Here is a 24,475-nt window from a genome sequence, read left to right on the forward strand (position 1 = left end):
ATAATAATATTAAATAAAACAATGTGCTTGAGTAAAAGAATAAAGAAAAATTCTTTTGGTGTAATGCATAGCCTCCTTAGTCAACAGTTGTTGACTAAGATAATAAACATAGTCTTAAATATCACTGTTGAAGTTCAACCAGCTTGATATTTGACTATATGTTGGGAATATATTTGACTAGTGTATAGCAAACACCATATCATAATGCCCCATGTCATTTTAACTAATGAAAGAACAGGGCAAGCACAGTCTAGTGTAAAGCAATTTTAACCTTGAATTACAGGATGATTTATTAATGCATAAGTTCTTCAAAAACATTTGGCGTCTTGCTTTATACATATCTTACAGATATGCATCACATAAAGATTTACTGAACTTGAATGATAAATAGAAATTATTTAAAATATATTTAAGAAAGTAAGTTTATATAATGTTCTATAACTTGGAGCAAGTATTTTCAGTGCTTTACATTTAAGAAATTATGAAATTTTGCCTTTTCCTTTTGTCTTCTATAGCTTTTACATTTAGAAATAAAAATAAACATGTATATACATACATATATATATATTTCTTTTTTTGAAGTTGTAGCCCAAAGACTATATACCTAAACTAACTTGGCAGACAAAAACAAAATTTAATATACTTTGTGTTTTAAAAAGCATAAAACCACTTTAAGGACATTAATATTTCTGAACTTTTACTCTAAAATACCACTTTAAACATCTTTGACAATAGCATCAAAACTAAGAAATATTGTGAGGGCCACATTAACGTCATTAATGTTAGCTTACCTCTGACCTCCTCCCTCTGTTCAGGTAAGTGCAAACTGGGCTGAAAGCGCCACTGCCACAGACATACAGATGAGTGCGGTTGAAAGTCTGAATTACACGGACAAAGTTCCCACAGCCATGCTAGAAGAAGTGGTAAACATGTACTTAGTAATTAGTGACTTCTGTTAAGTCTACCAGCTGCATTCACTTTCTTTTTCTTTTCAAACTTGTTATATATGACAGCAGAATGCATTAGAATTCATATAACACATACAGAGCACAATTTTTCGTATCTCTGGTTGTATACAAAGTGTATTCACACCATTCGGGTCTTCATACATGTTCTTAGGTAATGATGTCCATCTCATTCCACTGTCTTTTCTACCACCATGTGCCCTCCCTTTCCCTCCCCACCCCTTTGCCCTATCTAAATTTCATCTAATCCTCTCATGTTCCACCTCCCTACCTATGAATCAGGCTCCTTATATCAGATAAAACATTCGGCATTTGGTTTTTTGGGATTGGCTAACTTCACTTAGCATTATATTCTCTAACTCCATTCATTCACCTGCAAATGCCATGATTTTATTCTCTTTTAGTGCTGAGTAATATTCCAGTGTGTATATACACCACATTTTCTTTATCTATTCATCTGCTGAAGGGCATCTAGGTTGGTTCCACAGTTTAGCTACTGTGAATTGTGCTGTTATAAACATTGATGTGGCTGTGTCCCTGTAGTACACTGTTTTTAAGTCCTTTCAGTATAGAGCAAGGAGTGAGATAGCTGGTTCAAAAAGTGGTTCCATTCCCAGTTTTCCAAGGAATCTCTATACTGCTTTCTGTATTGGCTGCACCATTTTGCAGTTACCCACCACCCCGCCCCCCCAGCAATGTATGAGTGTGCCTTTTTCCCCATATCTTCAACAACACTTATTGTTTTTGTATTCTTAATACCTGCCATTCGGACTGGAGTAAGATAGGTAACAAGGTGACATCAAATTTCGATATATTGTTCCTTATCTTTGAGAAACTATGTGTACACATAAAGGTAATTTAAAAATACTCATTTAAATTGTGTAAATCCAAAATTAAATATTGAGATTTGATGCCTGAAAAAAAAATAAGCAGTGACTCAGGCATAGGGACAGAAATGTTACAGAAATTGGACCTCAACTAATATTGACTGAGTAACAACAGTAAATCAAGTTATAGTCTAACTTTTTGGTTAGTAAATTAACAATGACGAAATCATCATTCAATTATTTTAGTAAAATAGTATTAGTATATTGCTAATATACTAGTGTTGTTAGTATCTTTTGTATAGAAATATTACAAAAACAATACCTTGCCTACTATTTGCTGAGTACCAACTGTGAGCCAAGTTATAGTCTAAAATTTGGGGCATTTTCAGTGAACAACACAGGCAAAGATCGCTACACTGTAGAACTCCAATGAACAAAGTTGTCATACATGACCTGTTTTTGCTATTTTTATTTAAATCTCTACTAATTTCAGCAATTTATATAAAAATGCTGTCAAATCTGTAAATGTCAGAGCAAAGTAAATATAATTTAGACAAACTTTGGTATACCTTTTTCTAACTTTTTTTGTTATTACTGTCAGAAAATATTTGAGGAAATAATAAAAGAACAACAAGGTTTAGTCTGTTGATTTATCTCATGAAAGTGCTACTTTACCTCTAATACTGATTTACTATATGTTTTCATGTTTCAAAACATTATAAACTTGCTTTTTACCTGAGAAAGTTAAGAAATAGGGATGTGCAAAGTTTTTTTTTTTTTCCTTAAAACATTAAACACACACTCTGCAAACCCATTTTGATTGAAATTGTTCTTATTCAGGTTTCATATTATTGTGAGAACAAAATAACAAGCACTATTGTCCTTTGCAATTGGCAGATTACACTAACCTGTAAGAAGGTGGAATCATTTTGCTTTCTATGAATAATGATATAATCATTCTCTCTACCCTTGGTCCCCTAAAATATTCCATTCCGCTCCCCAAAAAGCCCTTTCTCACTTGCTTCCAGTTCAACTAATGCAAGACTTTCATTTATTCATTCAGTGAAATATAACACGATTATTTTAAATTTAAATTGACAGTGACCTTGCAGGAGTCCATAGATTCTCTGTGGCCAAATGAAGCTTTGAATATTCCACACTTTCTAGACTCACTATCCTTTGCTGATTACAAATGAATAAAGCCTGGGATTGAATGCTGTTCCCTTCACAAAGTCATTTTACTCTCAAAAAGATTATTGAAAATAATTTTATCATTATAGACAGATTTTTTAAAATAAAAGACTTATAAATAAATACAAAAAAATAAACAGTAGTTTTCCCTGGGTAGTCAGACAACAAAAGTTGCTCTGTTTTTCTCTTTTAAGTATGGTCCTGATTTTTTACAACACAAACCTATTATTTATATCTCAAAGAAAAACAAAATTTTACTCTGATAAAAGTTGAATTTAAAGTTGATATCATTTCATACTTTTTCATCATTTTTCTCTCATATTCATTATTACTTGTCAGCAAATACATATGTCTTTCATATGTAGTAATTTATACAGATGTTTCTATTATAGATTTTTAATATTAAATAATCAATCATTAACTCTACCATCAAAGAAAATAAATCCTTACAGATCAGACCGTACATTTATTTTTAGGTTAAGACGTTAAGAATTTTTGTTAACTATACAGTGTTACTGTATCTTGACACCTGTTTATAGAGGTACCTGGGAACTGATAACATAAGTACAGATGATAGCAAGTTTTCCTGGAGAATGAAGTATAGATGAAGTATGGAATGTATATAATATGTCTATATTAAGGAAATCTGTGAAAAATGAGTCTTGTGCTTCTAATGCGATTTTAAAACATATGTATGTCTAATATTCAAGTCAAGTTTAGTCACTTTGGGATTCTGTATATAATACTTTCCCGTAAGACATGAATTCAGTTCAATCCTATTAAAAACAAAGTATAGCTGTCTCATCTTGGGTTTTATATATAATCTATTTTCATGAATCATTGGTATTATAAAAAAGAAATAGTAATGCCTTTGAGTATTTCAAATGAAAGAATATACTCATTTTATGACTATTTTTTCATCTACTTATTAAAGCTAATATTTTTGAAAGTTTACTATGTGATAGACATAGAAATAATCATCTTATATATGTTATCATTTTTATGTCCCAGGAGGTTTGATCTTTATGACTGATATTTATTGGACACTTATTAAATGTTATGTAGTCATTTTACATGAATACATTCAATTTTTTATACCAATTTAGTCCCTTTTAGGATAATAAAACTTGGAAGACGTTTATAAATTAAAATTTTATTTTAATTTCATTTTTTTTGGTGATTGTAGTGGGACAGAATGCCTTTACTTGTTTATTTTTATATGCTGCTAAGGATTGAACCCAGTGCCTCACACATGCTAGGCAAGTGCTCTGCCACTGAGCTACATACAGCCTCAGCCCCAATGATTTTTAATTAATTTGGCCTGAGATCATACAAGTAGAAACTATAAAATTGATCTTCAAACACATGTATATCAAATATTGAAACCTATATTCTTAGCCAATTTATAATTTGTATTTGGGTGAGAATACATAGCTGCTATTATAATAGTTATTAGTATTTATTTGAATTTTTATGGCTTTTATAAGTGCTATTTATATTTACACAGGATTTAATCCTTAGATGTGGGCTACTTTAACTCTCACAAATATGATCTGAATCTTAGTACCCCATTTTAGCAACTATGAAATTGAGTCACAGACAGATGAAGTGTTCTGGCTTAATAAGTAACTGAGCTGGGACTTGAACCAAGGCAACTCTTAACCATCCAGTTTTACTCTACCCATGAACAGAATCCTACACTGATACTCACTATGCCTCCTAACCCTTCCCACACAAGAACAAAAAAGGAAAAACAAATTGGTTGAGTTAATGATTGGAAATCATTACCTAGGTGTTGTGCATTTCCACTGTGCTGCCTTAGCTTCTGTCTACATTATTTCCGACCTAGAACACTGTATCAATTCCATACAACAAATATTTACTCAATTCATTCTATGCAAGACATTGAATATGGGGCTAGCAACAGTGGAATGAAAGACCCACTTCCTGCTTTCAAAGAAAGCAGGCCATAATACATCAGGCTGTTATAGATGCTATAAAAGGGCTACAATTTTTAAAATGAACTTCAGAAGAAACAAATAAGTTTTGCTGAACTGGGTATAAAGATTTGAGTACAGATGTCATTTGGGCAGAATAAGCTAGAGATTTTGATGGGAAAAATATAAAGAAAGAATATTATAACAGAAAACAGAGCATGAACAGAAAAAAAAAAAAGCATGAAATGTTGGATTTACCTTGAAGGGCTAAAAGGAAAGAGTCAATTTAAGTATGTGGATTTCAGAACCATTTGACCTGGGATCAAATCCTGGCTTCATCTTTTACTTGCTTTTAGAACTTAAAGCAGTTGATTAGCCTTTCTGAAGGCTAATAAAAGTGGCAAGCTTAATCTTTTTCTGTGAGCAATGTATTAACAAAGCAGTTGAACTAATGTCTGGCGTATAATTATACATAATTGTCAAGTATTGGTTTGTTTCAATATGCATTTTTTTTTTTACTTGTCTATATAAACTATGGGAAGTGGATGAGACATTTGTCCTGCACAGAGCTAATACAGTTTCAGGCCATAGTGGAAATGTGTGACAGATTTGGGAAATGAATAAAGCCTTAGAGTTTAGCAGAAGCCTGAAAATATAAGGTGGTGGTAAAGCACTTGCCTAGCACACTCAAGGCCTTGGATTTAATTCCAAGCACCTCAGAAACAGACAAACAAACAAAAAATGGAAATAAACACCATAAATACTGCTTTCTTTTCATTGTTTATTATCTTTCTTGGTGGAAAGCTAATGAAAAGTAAGGCAGCTAACATTATAAAAATATCAGGCCATTTATTTTATCAACTTTATTTTATATACACATGTTTATTTTCTTATATACATGGATATAAGAAAATTCTGGGAGAATATTCCCTATATTGTCAGGAATAGCTATGTTTCATTAGTGTAATTTACCTTCACAGTGATATAGTATTTACTGTGTGCTATGTTCTATTCTAAGCTCTGTATAAATATTAGCTCATTAATCATCTTAACCAAATAAGATAGTCACTATGAAGTTAGCACATTTTACAGATAAGGAAACCAAGACACAGAGAGGTTAATTCTTCAAGGTTAAAAAATAAAGAAGAGATGGTCTATTTTATGTTACTTTCTATGTGGTTTTTCTAGGCTTTCAAAGATTTCTATATTGAACACATATTAGCTTACTAATATAAAAAATAGATGTTTTAAAAAGCAAAATATTGATTCTTCATGGTCCATACTATGCAATTAAAAAAGATCTTGTATATTTTTCTTCTGAGTTTACACCTTTTTTGGTCTGGGGAATAAATCAATGAATTTTGACAATGTTATTCCCAAAGAAAATGTGCTTCCCAGCAATTTAGTATTGTCTGCTCATAGGCATAAGAAAATAGTATCATACAATTAATAAATCAAGTTTGACACTGTATGCACATAATGTATATATACATAAATGTATATAATTCTGCTTAATTTTTCAGTGATCTCCTACAGTATTTACTTAGTTCGTTCATTAAACCCTAGGACAGTGAATATGTTTGACAGATGTGCTATTGTTTAAGCTCAAGTTCTTTAAAGTATGAGTAAAATGTTAACATTTAGAAATAAATGGAGTATGGAAGAATGTGACTCCTTTGGAAGCTATGGTTTGAATACAGTTTGTTCCCAGCACCCACCCCCAAATTTATGTTTTTAACACTCAAAGTCAGATGTTAATGGTATTAAGAGATGAAAACTTAATCTGACTATAGTGGGGTTTTTGGAAAGTAATACAGTTCAGAGAAGGTCATTAGGCTGGAGACCACATGATTAAAACCTGGTAGCTTTATAAGAAGTGGGACAGAGACCACACATGCATACTACATCTGTGTGCTCCTTGTTTCTTGCCATGTACTGCCACATGACACTTCCAAATTCTGCCACCAAGAAGGCCATCATCAGAACTAAGACAAGTCTAGCATTGTGCCCTTAAGCCTCAAAAACTACAAGCTAAATAAATCTCTCCCTCATAAAGTTAACATCTGTCAGGTATTTAATTATAGTGATGAAAAGCTGACTAATATACATGTGAAGAGAAATACATGGAAAGTAGTTTATACTATTTTTAGCTGAGGCAAAAATTTGCTATATTTCCACTGTGGTAATTAATTTTCTTTTAAACATTAGTTCGTATAGAATTATAATATTTATTACATGATTTCAAATTAATTATATTTTCTTCTCATAATAAAGTATTATTTTTTTCATAACTTCATTTAAAATTGGATACAATCTAAAAAGTCTGAAGGATTAAGGGATGCTTGATTCTGTTTTATTTTTTCTTTAAATTGTTACATAATATGGCTTTGATTGGTCACTTAGTGGATGATTAATATATCTAAAAGTTTTGCTTACTTAGTAGATAATTAATATATCTAAAAGCAGAAAAATTACTTTATAAAAAAACTTAGTCCTAAAATATGTGCTTAATGAATTTGGTACAAACATTATTTATTTTTTTAATAATTTTTTTAGTTGTAGATGGATATAATGTCTTTATTTTATTTATTTATTTATTTGCATTGCTGAGGATTGGACCCAGTGCCTCATGCGTGCAAGGCAAGCACTCTACCACTAAGCCACAATCCCAGACCCTGGTACAAATATTATTAATTTAAAAGCATTCATTAACTCATTATCCAGTATCTCTTATCCCTAGTCCCTGAAAATCACTTTGAAGAGATTTCCATGCTTAACTGCTTCATCTCTATTTATTCAGAGCTTGTTTAACTTTGGAGAAGTGCTTAGATACAGATCTGAGCACCAGGAATGATGACATTGGCCCTACAGTATTTCCAATCATTGAGGGGAGACTTAGAATTAAAAATGTAGTAGAATTAGTTCTAGAGTGTTCCGTGGACACATGGGCTGGGCACTCTTGCCCAGTTCTGGTGGTAAGAGAAGGCTCTCCAGAGAAGAGACATGCACACTATGTTTTGAAAGGATGAGTAGATATGTACCAGGCTGAAAAGATAGGAAGATACTTGAAGGACAGGTGATTCATGCATGCATATACCGAAGGTGGGGAAAAGTTTACAAAGATCTAACATAATTGCCCTCAAATCTATCAAAGCTTTCCAAAATATCCCTGCTACACTATATTTTTCTTTGTCATGTGTGAGTAACCTTATCATTTACCTCTTTCTAGGGGGGGAGGGGGGGCAGCGATGCAAGGGAGGAGTGTTTTAGTGGCAAAGAGTACAATATCTAGAGTTGAACAGCCAGGTCAGAATACAATTTCCACTGTGTCCCACTTGCTCATGAGGCAGTTTTAGGTAGGTTCCTCACTCTATTAGTTGTCTGTCTACTTTCTGTATCTTAAAAATGTGGGTGATGACAATAACATATAGTCTGTAAAATTGTTAAGAGGATTAAAATAAAACACTTAAGAGTGCCTGACCTGTCCTATTAAATATTAGGTACTATTATTTGGTAATCTTTGCATTATGTCTCATCACCTCTAGTATATTAGAAAGACTCTTAAAGGCAGGGAACCCACCTTATTCACCTCTAGTTTCTTCATAATAACTGATGTGTGCAAATTAAAATATTCAATTCCTGTGTTTTTTAAAAAAATGAAATACTAAGTTATTAAATGATACGTATTCCAATAGTGATGCCATCCTTAAATATTTGGCTTCATGGAAAAGTATACTAAAAATAGATTGTTCTATACAATGTTCAAAGATTTATTTCTCATTATTTTTCTACCACTACTTTTTTTTTTTTTTTTTTGGTGGCTCATTTAAAGGCGACTTTGTAGGTCTTTCACATATGAAAGGAGATGGATTTGTTAGACTTCCTCTTTTACACAAAACATGTATTTTAATGAATTTGTTTAACTATGTTTTATAATACTTCCGACAATGTTATGTGTACAAACAAAACTTTTCACAGCTGAGACTTTAAAAAGTGCTCTCTACTAGTACAATAACTAGTGATATGAAAGAATTTAAAGATATCCATTAATGATACTATAACAAAAAATAACCTATGGAAGAATGCAAATATGTATTGAAAATTATACCTGATAATTTTTAATTATACTAAGGCAAACAATAGAGGTATCTGTTCTGCCAAAGGAAGTAAGAAATCAAATGATTTGGCTAAGATTCTTTGGAAGGTTAACAGCAATTTTGGGAAACAGAACATACCACATATCTATAGTCTACATATTTTGCCTTTGGCAGTTTCTATCAATGGAAAATGCAAATTGTCTTGCAGAAAGGACAAATTCAGATATATTGTCCAGGATAGTACTTTGGTAAAAGGCAAGACATAATCAGATATACATGCATGGGAAACATCTTTTCATTTTTTCCTCTAGTTTATGGTACAGGAGATTCCTTGGATAGCAAATGTTTCCCAGCAAATATCTTCTGTCTTCTTTTAAATTCTTCTCATTGGATGAATTATAGAATTGAAAAATTTAGACCCAGAATTGACTCAATCCTGGTAAATCTCTCTTGATAAAATTCCTTGTGTACTTGGTGATTCCATTCCAGAGTCTTCCATGGCTCCCCATTGAACCAGACATTTTTGGATCTTTATACCTGTGACTGTCTGAAGAGTCAATGGGAGTTGAGTGGCTTTTCTCAACAACTGGCCAAGCCTGACAAAGCTCCAGAACACTCCTTCCTCCACCTCAGAGCACGGATGTCACTCCTACCAGTATGTCTTCCCTGAACTGCAAAATAAGTGCTTATTCAAGACTTTTGACACTAACTTGATATGACCTCAGACCTGGATATGTGTCTAGTTTTACCCAATCACCATATTTCCATTTCATTCCCTACTTCTCATGTATTTTTATGCTCATTTGATTAAGGTGGTTGACTTCTGCAACAAGATAATAAAGCTAATTAAAGCCAGAATTGTGCTTGGTTTTGCACAAATTATGTCTCCACCAACTGGCACTATGCCAGACTTAAAACAGGTGCTCAATCAGCATTTATTGAATAAATAATTGAAGACAGGAAGGAAGGAAGCAAGGAAAAAAGGAAGGAACCTCTTCACCAAATTATTTGCAAGAGTGGGCAATTTGGATACTTTGTTCTCCCATGTTATTTTTCATGTTTGAGACCAAAATATAAAATGACATATGTGCTTGGTAAACATTACATGGCTTCTGTACATTAAAGTTTGGCTTCATGCATTTCTTCTATAATTTTCAAGAATAACTTAATGTGTTAATAATGTCATTGATAGAAATCGACACAGATGTCTTACTTGACTCTACACTGAACGGCACTTAAAGAAATACAATTTACACAAGAAACATGATGAATATTCATCAATACTACTATCAGGATGATTTTTATGGTTATTTTGAATCAACAAAGGTACCATTCATGACTGGTGATTTACATCTCTGGAATGTGCCAGCTCACCACTGGTTCATCACCAAGAATCTTTGGAAAAGTGCACATGGTATCTGGGAGCAGCTCCAGATACTTGTATTATCATTACTTCAGCAGCCTGCTGAGAATTCTGTAGTCTGGATCCACTTGGAACAGGGGTTATTATAGAAATCCATCATGAAAAGTGTCTATATGAAATAATAAAAGCAAGGCAGGAAATTTTTACCCAGTCAGGAATTCCAAAACTACATATGGTGTAAGAATTCAAATCTCTTTATATCTACATTTTCAACATGTGTCTAGCCAAGGATTTAAAACTCCAACACTCTTTGTCTCATTTTTGTCTGCTCTCAAAGTGCATGGACTTCAAGACCAAATATTTAAGGTAATGTGCTGCTTTTTAAAAAAATACTCACTGTAGGATCTTTGCCAGCCATTTTGCACTCTTCAACTTTGATTGCAGATGCTGGCCAGAAAACCTGCTCAGAAAGGAAAATAGGTTGCATAATCTCACTTGGATATATGACAGCTCAATGCAGTTCATTGACTTTTTGCTAACTGATTTCCTTAAGGTATTTTCATATTTTTGCTTTAAGATTCCTTTGTCTTTCATCCTATGAACTCATTATTATGTTATTATAACAACTATCTTTCTGTTTCTTTCATCAATTTTTATCTTTAACAAAAGCCACCTAATAATGATACACATTTACTAACTGTATATTAAAATTAGGCCATTATTAACATAGAGGTACACAATCAACACACATTTTGCTCATTTTCATTCATGGCATACTTTTCCAACTACTTATATCACTGTGCATTCACAATATACTATCTTAAGTGTAATATTATTTTTAGTAAGCCACAGAGCTAACTAGTAGATTTGCTTAAAAGGGCCCCTTCCTCCTTTAACAGCTAAAAGAGCTCAGGTAAAATCCCCGAGTGTCTCTGAAATGCTGCACTAGTGTTCTAAGATAATATTGTCTTGTCTGGGGTCAGGAATAACAGTAATGACTGCTTTTTTTTTCTTCATTTATTAGCTTGTTGCTCATTTAACATGATAAATACAAAATTTTCTTTCCTTTAATTAATCTTCCTTATTTCTTTACTCCAATGAAGTTCAGTTATTTTGTTGTGAGATTAAAAGCCACACTTGTTCAAATAACTATATACCGGATACTGGTGTTCCTTTCAAATCCTGTGTGGATGACATATATCTGATGAGGTGGGTCTTCCTTGAAATTGACCATTTCTTTCATGCTATACCCCATGTGGCTCTTTTTCTCTTTGTACATATGTGAACACAGGGAGCATTTTTCTCATGTAGCTCCAGGTTTTTGTTTAATAAAAACTATGAATCTAGACAGAGAGAACTGAACTCATACATTTTCAGAGCATGATATAAAAACTGCCTATATATATATATATATATATATATATATATATATATATATATATATATGACATGTGTCCAGTGTTTTCTATTATTCTAAAGAAATACATATTCATTATATTTGAAATTCTTAAAGAAAATAAAAGGCCCCCAGAAGGTCAAAATGGCCCTCATGAAAATGACAAACTTACACTCAAGGGTTCTTGACTTATATTGTTAATATTCAAGGAGAGAATGTGGTCTTTGCTGCCCACATAGATCCGATCCTGATCTTCATCCATTAGAAGTATTCTGTAGTCTAAAGGGTGGTGGGACAGGCTGAAGTACTCAGAGGTCTTGGTGTCCCGGAGTTCTGCAATAGTAAAAAGCTCATGTAAAACTAGAATGTCTTGGCTCTATAATTCTACTATTTCTTTCTTTTTTTTTTTTTAAAGAGAGAGGTGAGAGAGAGAGAGAGAGAGAGAGAGAGAGAGACAGAGAGAATTTTTTCAATATTTATTTTTTTTTTTAGTTTTTGGCGGACACAACATCTTTGTATGTGGTGCTGAGGATCGAACCTGGGCTGCACGCATGCCAGGCGAGCACGCTACCGCTTGAGCCACATCCCCAGCCCTAATTCTACTATTTCAATGAAAAATCTTACAAGAATATTTACCAAAAAATGTCAAAGATATGTTTTTCTCCTACAGTAACCCTTATTTTAAAGTGGAGATATGTTAATGGACATTTTAAATTATGGCCTTTATGCTGAAGTAAAAACAAAGAAATCAACAATTCAGTGTTAAAGTTTGCAGTGATACTATGTGATTCAAATTATGCATGTTTGCAATCATCTCAAGTTTGTTTTATGAGTGGATGTCATTGTTCAAAACTGCCCACATAGTTAAAATAGATGAATCAGAAAAATGTATAGTAGTAGAACAGAAAAACAAAACCAACATCAGTGAGAATGTCTTATTTTCTATAAATGTTTTATTCTAATATGTACTACATTTAGCATTTTAGAATCATGTCCTACTTTAAACAATTTGCTTACTTCCTCAACATAATTTTAGTCAGTAGTATATTTTTCTATAAATAATTTGAAAATATATCTATTTTTTCATTATATTGTATTCAAGAGGCAATAATTTTAAATGACAGAATGCCTATGAATGTATCAAGGGAAAATATGCATTTTTCAAATATCTGAATCTTTATATTTTAAGCATCTCAATGATCTGTGACTCATGTTCTTGTTATGTCTTTTACATTAAATATGTGCCTTAGTAGCTGTTCTTTAAGAACAATGAAGGTATTATGACAATAAAAGCAGCCAATAACCACTGTAGCAGACCCAATTTTGTCTGCAGGCAAAATGTTCCTTTGAACAATTTAAGACTTTTCTATCAAGCGATTTAGAATTTTTGTTGTTGTTGTTCTTTTGACTATGATCTTAAGAGAATGAGAAACTCTAAGAACAAGACTGCTTTTTGAGATTACTGCTCCCATGATGAACGGATTCTAAATTTTTAGGTATAGAATCAAATTAGATTTCGAGAAACTTTGATATGGCTATAGTTTGACAAACCAAAGTGAAAATAAATGACACTAATGCTTATAGACATCAAGAACTACATTCTGTGAGATATATCTTACATGAGAAGATAGAGAAGTCACAAATTTGACCTGTTTTCTTGGCAAACCAGTTCAGACTGTTTACCATAATCTCCTCCAGGTAGTTTCAGCCAATGATATCAATGGCTGTGGTGCCCAACTTCCTGTGATATTAAGCAAGTTATCTAACTTCTCTGTTAGGTAGCCAATTTTCTTTTTTGTAAAAAGCAACAATAACAGTGCCTTGGGAACTGATAATTCCCATGAAAATCAACTGAAACAATACATGTAAATATTTGTAATGAGTAAGAAAAATTGTTCAATAAATTACAATTCATATTACTGTTATTAGTATTCATGTTAAGTTTGCATCATTTATATAAAAAAGAAGACATTTAGGTAAAATAAATACATGTTTTCCCTTTAGCTTTTTTTTAACTTAAGGAAGTCACATCCATGAAATTATTAACACATAATATTAAAGCCTAATTCTCAGATAAACAGTTCATATAATAGTAAAAGATGTGATTTTTAATGTGGAAAACTAACTGAGAAAAGCTTTTTCAGAAGACTCTTGAAAAGCACAATCACAAGGAGAGACAAGAACAAAACACAGTCAGATATTGATATAGATCTTTGCAAATGAGACTGGCACTGGGCACAGGAGAGTGTGCTGACCTTCCAGTTTTTGAGCCTCATTAGACGTCATGGACAGAATGGTGACACAGCTAATAGGTGTTGCCACTGGCCCAGAAACTGGGACAGTTTCTTTATGAGGAGAGTAAAAAAGGTGATGGGTGGGGATAGATATCATGCAGGAAAATGGTCGGACCATGGTAGAGCAGAGGTTAAGGATAATAGAAAACTTTCTGAGAGCCAAGTACATGGTACAGAACTCAGGATCAACAAGTGTCCCTCAAAGGCCAGATTGCCTTCATTCTGTCTAAATTCCCAGTGTGTTACCAAGCTTGCTTTTCACTGAAGGAATGTAATTTACAGTTGTGCAAACATTTTGGGTAGGTTATAGCTTGGGCAGCAGAAGAGATTCGAATTAGTATCTTTTGTATAAATAATTCTCCAGTGAAATAAATAGAATAAAGCAATAAAATGACTGAGTTCTTGCCTCTGGGACCCAACCACTGGAAAGGGTCTGAATACTGGCTTTACCATTTCATTTTGATATGTACTTATATGTCTCTCTGAATCCCAGGATTCTCATCTGTAAAGCAAGGATGATAATAAACATGTCTCACTGGGTTGCAGGGAGGTTTAAATTGGTAGTGCCTATTAAGTGAACCTTAGTTACAGTGATGCTAGTTACACAGGTTACCTATTTGAGATTTGGGGTGAGATATCCATACTCAACCAACAAAGTAAGAACAAGTCTTCACATGAGAGAGGAAAAAGAGAGAATGTACTTAAATTACTTGAGGAGAATACAATAATAAAATAATACATTCTTAAGGGAAATAAATTGAGTATACGGAATCACTTTGTACTGTGAGAACTGAAAGACTAAGAGAGTTTTAGTTGTCAAAACATGATGCTGATAAACTCCAGATATACTAGAAACGGGAAGGAAGAGTTGCTGCAACAAACACTTAGAATCAAGGATATGAAATGATTTTATACAAGATTGGGGGGAGATAAAAGAAAGGCCAATTTATCCCAATGTATAGTTAAGATTTATTTTTTTCAAAATATTCTGTTTTCTTTTCTCTTTCTTTTCCTAATCCATACTGAAATAGAGCCAAGAATGAGTTATTAGCTAGGAAAATAGCCTCAATTGATTTTTGTTTGCAAGTAACAAACAATGGCAGTTCTCTTCTTTACCTGTTTCATTAGAAAATAATCAATATTTTGCATTAATTCAAATACCAGAGGGAGCAATAATCACATCAACTTAAAGACATTTCTGGTCCAAGGATTTTTAATTCATGTTCCTGAGCCATACAGCATTTTTAGATTTAATTATCTGTATCTCATTTACTGTGTGACAGCTGTTAACCAAGGAAGATTTACTTCAGAAGTGCCCTTGTCATGATAGGAGCCTAGGCTATTTTGTTAAAATGCTATTTAAATTGCTGTTAGTAGCAATGATTAAATTTTGGGACTTGAGGAAATTACATTTTACTCTTTTTTTAGAATAAAGAGATGAGTTCAAAGCAATGAGAGTTTTATCTATAAAAAGAAGGACCCAAGAATCTATCATTTTGATTCAATGTAGATCCATCTTCTGTAAATGAGTGTTTCAATTACTTGTCCACCATTGTACTAAATGACTGATTTAATGGTGTGGTCCCAGGGAGAGAAAGAAATCACGATTATTAGTTCCTCATATAAACAAGTCCAAGAATGGAACTGTCTTACATTTCTTTTAATCTTAATGATGTCATCCTTTTTTACAGCATCAGAGGTACAGCTGGTTGTGTTGTTTCTCAGGACATGCTCAACTGATTGAGAAGAGACTTGGCTGAGAGGAAGTCGGATTAGAAAATGCAGCCCCATAAAGGGCAACATAGGTCTCCAAGTTCCTGGGAAAATCTCCTGGGAAACAGTATTAAAAAAAAAGAAAAAAATAGAGCATGTTTCTGTCCTGGACTCTGCATTATTGTAGAGTTCCATGATGGAAAATTACTGCAATCCCTTCTATGCCAATGTTTTCTGAGTGAAATTTTACAGCACAATATGCTCACCTAAAGTTCATGTGTCCACATAGATTTTGCTTTGTAATGGAAGCCACTGTGAGACTTGAGAATTTAACCCAAACTAGAACAATGCATTCCCCAAAATATAAACACTAGCATTGTAAACTTCTGAGTCTACTTAAGTATAGTCAGTGTATTGCTATAGCCATTAAAAATCAAAACAATCAATATACAGTAATATTTTTTTATCTGTCAATAACACTTCATTCCAGTCACATAAGAACTAACCTTTGGTTTCTGTTAAGCCAGAGATTTTAATATTCCTGAGGTGACTAAGTCCTTAAGAATCTCATTTATGTGCCCTGGAATGTAATCTTATTGGGATGTTTATAGTGTTACCTTTTATAATGAATAATATACATTTGTTAGACTACATAGAAAGGGAGCTCATAAACTCAGAATACATTGTTATTGGTCTTTCATAAAATTCCAAAATAGGCAAAAAATCATTTGATAGAAAACCACTTCCCCAAAGTCTCTCATTTAGAAGCATATGCAATAATGAATTATTAATTATATTTAAAGCTCATAATGCACTATTGATTTTTTATTCAACACATATTTATTGAGTTCTTATCACACAAGGCTGGATATTTTGCTCAAGTAGAGGAAACAGCTATGAAGATTTGACCTTGTGACAATTTTAAGTCTTACCTATGTTCTGTTATTTTGTTTGGCTACCCCAGTGTAGCATCGCCCCATTATAAACTTAACTCTGCTTCAGGCAGAATGCACACTACAGATTTCAAAGTAAATCCTTGGGATACCTTTTACTTAAAAGATAGTGCTACTGACAGGATAATTTCCTCTCCTGAAAGTCTTATCTCAGAAGAATGTTAAGTAGAGTGGGCTCAAATGACCATCCTCTCCCTGAGGCTTAAGGTTTTGCAACTGGGTTAGAAACTGAACTTCACCTGTCCCTCTAGGAAAATTTCAGATAAAGACAAGAGCAGTGAAACTTTACCTGACTGAAACTACAGCTCCTAATTTCTAAAGTAAACAGAGACCAGAAGGCATGTTGTTAAAACCACATTTGCTCAAAATTAATAAACCCAAGTAACGATATCCATGGGCTCACCAGTAGGAGTTACTGTCCTGGGTGCTTTATATACTTATTTCATTTAATTGTCATTCAAAGCATCTGCATTATGTCCTAATATTTTTCTAGTTCCACATACAAAGAAACAAAAATTCAGTGTATTTAAGCAACCTAACAAAGTCACACAGTAAGATCCACCATTCAAAGCAATGTCAGTTCTTAGTCTCTGAATTCCATCAGATACATTCTTGCTTTTCTAATCAGATGGACAACCTCATCCTTTATTTGTAGAGTTTCTATTGTGTTCTTGCCCTGAACATGAGTTTGTCCAATATCCAATAAAGTCCAAGAAATTCCTCAGCCTCCCTAATCTAGACTGCCCATTGGGGAGAGGAGGAAACCACACTGCAAACAACTTGAGAACCATCAAATCTTAGGATGGTTTGCTGAGCTGGGCGCCACTCTACTGTGCTCACCACACCATCCCAGGAGGCCCAGGAGGCTGCACAAAAGTGGGTCAGGCTTAGTTCACGCAGAAGATAAAAGGTTCCGCTTTTCTATGTTTCTTGAGAGATGGGCATGATTAGCTGAGTGGAATCAAAATGCCAGATGCATGAAAGAAGGAATGAGAGACACAATTCAGGGAGCCTGGCCAGAGAAAGGCCATGGTGAACACGGGGTGTATTTCCCAGGCATTGCATCAGAGGGAAGATTAGCCAACATACAGGAGCCTTTATAAAGACAAAGTCTTGCTCTGGTTTGCCCCAGACAGCCCCAGTTCATGCTTGTTTTCCTGGCATAATAATCAATAGTGCCCCTTTTCATTCTCAAAAGATTCATGTTTGGATGATAAGTTATATGGTCACTGTACTCTTAAGTCGCTTCTTCTTAACTGTCTTGAATGACTTTCTATTACTTTTAGGATCAAATCCAAACTTTTAACACATCCTTCAAGACCTGGCCTGATCTGGTTTAAGATGACCTCACTAGAAATGTCAGTCATCACTGCTGGCGTATTTTCTTTGTATTCTTGCCCTTCTTTTCATATCTCATAACTTACAGTGCCCCTTTCTGTCTCGGAGCCTTGCGATATGTTAGTCCTCTTACAAGATTTTTCCTATCTTCTAACTCCTACTCATAACTAGAATAACAGTTTCATTGCAATTTAAATAGGGCTGCTTCATTAAAATGTTCCTGACCCTTTATGTGAATTCTCAGACCTTCTGATATTTATGTATTTCTTTTTTGTGGTTTTCTCTTCTCTGGATGGCTGCCTGGTAGACCATTTGAAACTGGTTCAAAATGCCATGAGCTGGGGATGGGGATGACACTCTATGACTTGTTAAGATCCATTTTGTCTTTTCAGGTTACAACTGATTCTGAATAAGGGACCAAGCTTTTTCTTCAATAACATTCTACCTTTTTTTCCTGCTATATTGAGTTTTAAGATCTTTTAATGTTGGTGAATTAAAGATATGAGCATTAATCAAAAAATGATAAAAAATAATCATCAAATTTTAGAACATAGGTGCTTTTGTGAAATAATTTACATGATTAAAAAGTGGGGTGTGAGGGCTGGGGTTGTAGTTCAGTGGTAGAGCGCTTGCCTTGTACTCGTGAGGCCCTGGGTTTGATCCTTAGCACTACATAAAAATAAATAAATAAATAAAAATAAAGATTTTTTAAAAAACATACATCTTTTTAAAAAAGTGGGGTGTGACAATGAAATATTACTCAGCTTTAAAGAAGAATGAAAAAATGGCATTTGCTGGTAAATGAATGAAATTAGAGAAAATTATGTGTGCTAAGCGAAATAAGTCAATCTTAAAGAACCAAAGGTTGAATGTTTTCTCTGATATGCTAATTTACAATAAGGTAGGCATGAAGAATATAGGTAATTTGGACTAGACAGAGGGGAGTAAAGGGAAGGATGGGGCACAGGGTAGGAATGATAGTAGAATGACAAGGACATTATTACCCTAAGTGCATATATCATTAAATAATCTGTGTAACTCTACATCATTTATAACCTGACAAATGAGAAGTTATACTTCACTTATGTATGATGGGTCAAAATGCATTGCACTGTCATATATAACTAATAAGAAAAAAAATTTAAAATGTAGGGTATAAGTCTTGGTGTTGGGAGGCACTTTGGGATTAGTTTACAGGGGTTGAAGTTCTATTTTCATCTTTTGCCAGTACAGGACTTTCCCCAATATCCCCGTCTACACCACTGCTGTACCTTAAGTCCTTCATCTTCATTGTAAAAAGTAGGAGACTATTTAGTAACCAGACAATATCTAATTTTCCCTGCAACAATAAAACTATCTAAAAAAAAGTATTGCTTTTTCACTATTTGAAAATATTATCTGCTACAAGCATTATCCACATATTTTCTTATAGAATATCCATTCAGCTAATGCAATGAATATTTCATTTTATAATAAATGTGGCAGGAAAAATGGGTGTTTAAAAACTTATCTTAGAAATATAGCCACATTAATGCCGCTGTGCATTTTCTGGATAAATGAAGATAAAACAAAAAAAAACCTCATTTTTTTATTATCTTACCTAAGACAGATTCCATTTCTGTTGTGTGGTTCAATGAAATAGAGAATCTTAAATTCTAATTTTTCTTCTTTTAAGCTCACTTGGAAAAAATAAAAGCAGATTTCAATTACTTTAGGTGCCATTCATGACATCTTGCTTGGAAAGCAAGGGCCACATTCTATCTCAGGGTAGGAAGAATATTCGATTAGGGAATAGTTCAGGTGACAGACTGAAACAACAGGAAGTACCTCTGGAAAGCAGAACTGATCTGAATTTATTGCTAAACCATGGGGAGAAAACATGGATACACTGAGATGTCAGCATCAGTGGTGTTCCTAGGTCAGGAAGGCCTCAGTTTCTGAGTGTCCACTTGAGATGCAAACAAGGGAGATAAACTTGTGGAGGAGAAAGCACTTCATTTGACACCTCCTTTCTAGAGCTCTTGACACCTCTGGGGGAGCAGCTGTGGGGCAAAGTGCTCAGAACAGTGGGTCTAAGGTGGTGAATAAAACATGGAAACATAAGAGAAAGGCAAAATTTTTTTTTAAAAGTTAAGAGGGTTGGAGTATATAATTACAGTTGAAATTGCTGTCAATGAGTGTACCTCTACTAAATATAATATTATGCTGTTATTACAATTGTTTATGTAGGAACTTTCAGATATGAAAAACATTTTCTTATGCTGTTAGTTTTAAAAGCAGTCTATATTCAATATGAAAACAATTATGAAAAGTTCATCCTCATAAAATAAAACTGGTATTCAAATATTGTAAAACACAAATATCAAAGTCCATAAGTAGTGAGACAAAAATTTAAAGACAGGCAATACTTTAGACCAATGGATGTGGTGGGCAGGGATGGAGAAGCAGCATGGTGCTTCATGCTAGCAAAATCTCAGGGAAGAAGGAACACACTAGACCCCATTCTCCACTCCCAGCTCTCAAAGTGACCACAGTGGAACCACAGAAGCAAGATTCTGACAATAAAATTCAACACTTCTCTGTCACAAAGTATGTCTTATATAGAGAGTTTCTAAGCTTTCAATAAAACTTGCTTCTATACCTCTAAGCCTTCCAATGGAACTCCTACTCAGAATACTAGAATTATAGCAAGAAGAATAGGAGATCCCATGTGCTGAGTGAGGTCTCTTGTTCATCTTATCCACATAAAGTTCTCTGCTCCTTTATGACATGGGTCCCCATGACATCAAGCTTGTGTTTGTATATAATGCAGCAGGCTCTACACAAAATAAGAATGCTCATTGAGGCCTATATTTACACACTCATTTGATAGATAGTATATGAGACAAGGCCTTGGTAAAAAGATGAAAAGTTTTGGTCTCCACTCCAAGAGGACAGCCTAAATTGGAGATACGTAAACCACTGCAGAAGAAGATACCTTCAGAAGTAGGGGGAGCACTGGAAAAGGAAGATGAAGACTTACTGGACATAACCAGGAAATCTTAGAGGGAAGTGCTTGAATTTATCTCCTCATTCCACAAATATTAGTTGAGCCACTGTTAATATTAAACTAAAAATCACAGTAATAAATGCACAAACTATACTAGAAGACAGGATAAATTTTGACAACCAGGGCAGCTGCCTTATATCAGGGGTCAGAAAAAACTGCTGTGAGGAAGTGTGATGTAAATTGTGACCTAAAGGATAAATAATGAGCTAATAAAGACATAAGCATTTTACATAGAGTGGAAGAAGCTTGTTTGGCAACCTGAGGCAGAGGATTCAAAGGATGATCTGAAGTTTTTGGAATTGATAAAGAAGCAGATTTGTGTGGGGATTTCTGAGCAGAAATGAGGAGCCAAACAACATGCAAAACTACGTACAAACTTCTTGAATGTCAAACCAAAATGTTTGGATTTTTCCCAAGTCACTTGAGATGCCAATGAAAAAATTTGAGAAAGTGTAGGACATAATCACATGTAAGTTTTTTTTAAAGATAATTCAGCTAATAAAGAGTTCTTGGAAGATTATTTTTGATAAAATATTAAGTGAATTGTAGAATAAAAAAATTATATATCTAAAGTATAAGATGTCTGCATAAAAACACACATACACAGAAAGAAGACCTAGAAAAAAATTCGACTTATTAATATTCTTCTCCATGCTGTATTCAAATAGAAGTAAGAGTCTGATAACGCTAAGGAATTATTTTGGTGTCCTTACAGTTTAAAGAATTATAATTACTCTTTGATCAAGAAACAAGCAGGGAAAACTTTCTTTATGGACCACTGTGATTTACATATTTTCTCAAACAGGAGTCGGGTTGCATTGCAACTAACAAAATGTTGAACTAGGCAAGAGGAAATACAAATTACTAACTGGAAACAATCACATATTGCCAAAACTTCTCTATCTCTAGATTCCCTTGGAATGATGAAAGGCCACCCATAACTTTTAGCAAGACAATTTGGAATTTAGCAGCCCAGCTCCCCCCACAAGCCAAATTCTTGAACTATGTTTTCAATTGATGCATTCTTAACTCCATTTTCATTTGAACACAGAGAAAATATAATAAACTGTACGCTATAAAATCTCAATTTTAAGGAGCCAGACTTTATGAACCACAAGATATACAGATGTTTTCCTAAAGAGAGAGAGAGATGTTTTGTCTAAATATTATTTAGCCCAGTGTGACTCATTGTTTAGACAAGTTATTGCATTTGGCTTGCAAACAAGAAACAAGGTTGGAGAACTCTAGAGGACAGTAGAGGCATGTTCCTTTCACTTCAAACACATCCGTCAGACATTCAATGCAGAAATCCCCCTGTCTCCTTTTTTCTTGTATCTCTGTCCCCTGACACAGTCTAAAATAGAAGGTCAGTGACTCTGCAGCATTCAGCTGCTAGAGAGGAGATTTAAACAGTCCTTGGGAGTGTGCTCCTACATAGTAATGGAGCAATCCTTTGATTCTTTTCAAGAGAAGCATAAAGAATCCAACCATGTTTCCTGCAGCTTTGAAAGTCCTAGGCTCATCATAAACACAATGGCTCTTCAATGTATATGCAAGACATTTCTCTTTTCTTCCTGCTAGACTGTGAGGCCATTTGTTTTCAGATTTCACGTGATGGTATTTTGTAGTGGCATCACTCAATCTTTCAAGAGAAGATAGTGTTGCACATTTTTGTTTTGTTTTGTTTTTGCTCTGGAAACATAATATTTATCATTCTTGCATGCACTTCAAGGAGAATAGCAAAAAGTGGGACTCAAAGTTTATTTATTTTACCAAATGCGGCTGCCTTCATGAGGTAATCATTAGCCATGACTGTCTAAGTCTCAATGTACAAGTAAGATCTTTTGGTGAATATAAGGCACACTTAAGAGAGGAAGTGGCAAACCATAGAAACCAAAAAAGTTTAATCTGAGTATCAATGATTCTTGGTCTATTTTTAACATGGAAGTAAATTTATTTCCATGCACTTAGGGCCACTTTTGAATCATGAATACCAAAAAGAAAAATGTATTTTATTGGGCAAAATGACAGGGGTGCCTATTGAGGTAGTGTTATTTGATGAACTTCATATTAAGCATTTTAAATGACTCAGTGGGATTAAGTCAAACCACATTATGCCATATACCCAGAAGACTGGATAAGCAGGTTTATGGTTATGTATTTGCCTTTGGTTTCTTTCATCAAAGAGACATAAAAAGGTTGTACTTCCCTACCTTTAAACCTTTGCAAGCATTGTTACTTCATAGTGAATTAAAAAATAATAAAGATTATCTTTTAACATTCAAATGGAAAATTAAGTCTGTATGATTCAAATCCAAAAGTCAATTTAACCAAGAACATACAGATAATTAAAATGGATTTCTCTCTCTTTCTCTCTGTCTCTTAAACCTAATGCATTTTCCTAGAACAACGTCTGGCTTTTGAAGACAGATCTATTGTCAAATCTTGGCACTATATCTGACTACTCATGTGGTTTTACAAAAATTACTTAAATTATTGGTGCCTAAGTGTCTCCACCTGAATGATGGAAATAATAATACCTGTTTCCGACTACTATGCTCATTGAATGAGAAAATAAGCGTGAAGCACTTATAGGCTTGTAGCTATCACTCATAACTTGTAGTCTTCATACCAAGATGAGAATTAAGTCTTAAACAGTAGTATTTGTGCAATGTCCTAGCTCTAAGGCATAACTTTATAGTTGTTTTCTGAGAATTGTTTTTTAGTTGCAGATAATATCTTTATTTTATTTATTATTTTTATGTGGTGCTGAGGATTAAACTCAGTGCCTCACACGTGGAGTCAAGTACCCTACCACTGAGCCACAACCCCAGCCCTCTGAGTTAATTTTTACTAAAATCTATTGAATTAATGTTTAATTAATATGAAAATACAATCAGTGTTACAATTAAAAATAGCATCTCAAAATTTTAGCAAAAATAATTGTTTTAATTCTAGCACAAAAGAGAATGAAAACAGTAAAAACAACTTTGCATAACATCATCCAGACTATTTTATTTTCCACTTACACTAATTCCTACCAGGGATATATAAAATACCTACATATTTTCTAAGAACAGTTCATGGCAATAATTCTATTTGCTAGGTCTTATTATTTTTTCCACTAAATAGGTAAAAAAAAAACTGGAGATGACTCTTGGTAATCTTTTCCAAATTTTGAATGTAAGGGCAAGTGCCCATGCTCTCCAATTTCTCCTGGAGGATGAGCATATACTCAGCTGATGAACCTGGCTTCCTTCACTTTTCTCTGAGGATAGCTATGGTTTTCTTTTTTCTTTCTTTTCTTTTCTTTCTTTCTTTCTTTTCTTTTCTTTTTTTTTTTTTTTTTTTT

At 33.7% G+C, this 24,475-nt stretch overlaps 1 protein-coding gene across 2 annotated transcripts in view; it reads right to left on the reverse strand.

The window, feature by feature from the left end:
* Positions 1 to 24,475, reverse strand: part of Sema3c (semaphorin 3C) — a 170,160-nt gene that overhangs the window by 68,489 nt on the left and 77,196 nt on the right. The window contains exons 1-4 of one of the 2 annotated variants that reach the window (XM_048786230.1): positions 17,525 to 17,530; positions 11,949 to 12,109; positions 10,778 to 10,840; positions 792 to 911 (exon numbers count right to left, since the gene is read on the reverse strand). In XM_048786230.1, the coding sequence (XP_048642187.1) occupies positions 792 to 911; positions 10,778 to 10,840; positions 11,949 to 12,038 (273 nt within the window). In that variant the 5' untranslated portion in view covers positions 12,039 to 12,109; positions 17,525 to 17,530. Of the gene's footprint in view, positions 1 to 791; positions 912 to 10,777; positions 10,841 to 11,948; positions 12,110 to 17,524; positions 17,531 to 24,475 lie in introns of those variants that run through there. The other variant, XM_015488413.2, reaches the window with a different exon arrangement.

This window comes from Marmota marmota, unplaced genomic scaffold (assembly GCF_001458135.2).
Source record: "Marmota marmota marmota unplaced genomic scaffold, marMar, whole genome shotgun sequence".
NCBI classification, from domain to species: Eukaryota; Metazoa; Chordata; class Mammalia; order Rodentia; family Sciuridae; genus Marmota; species Marmota marmota.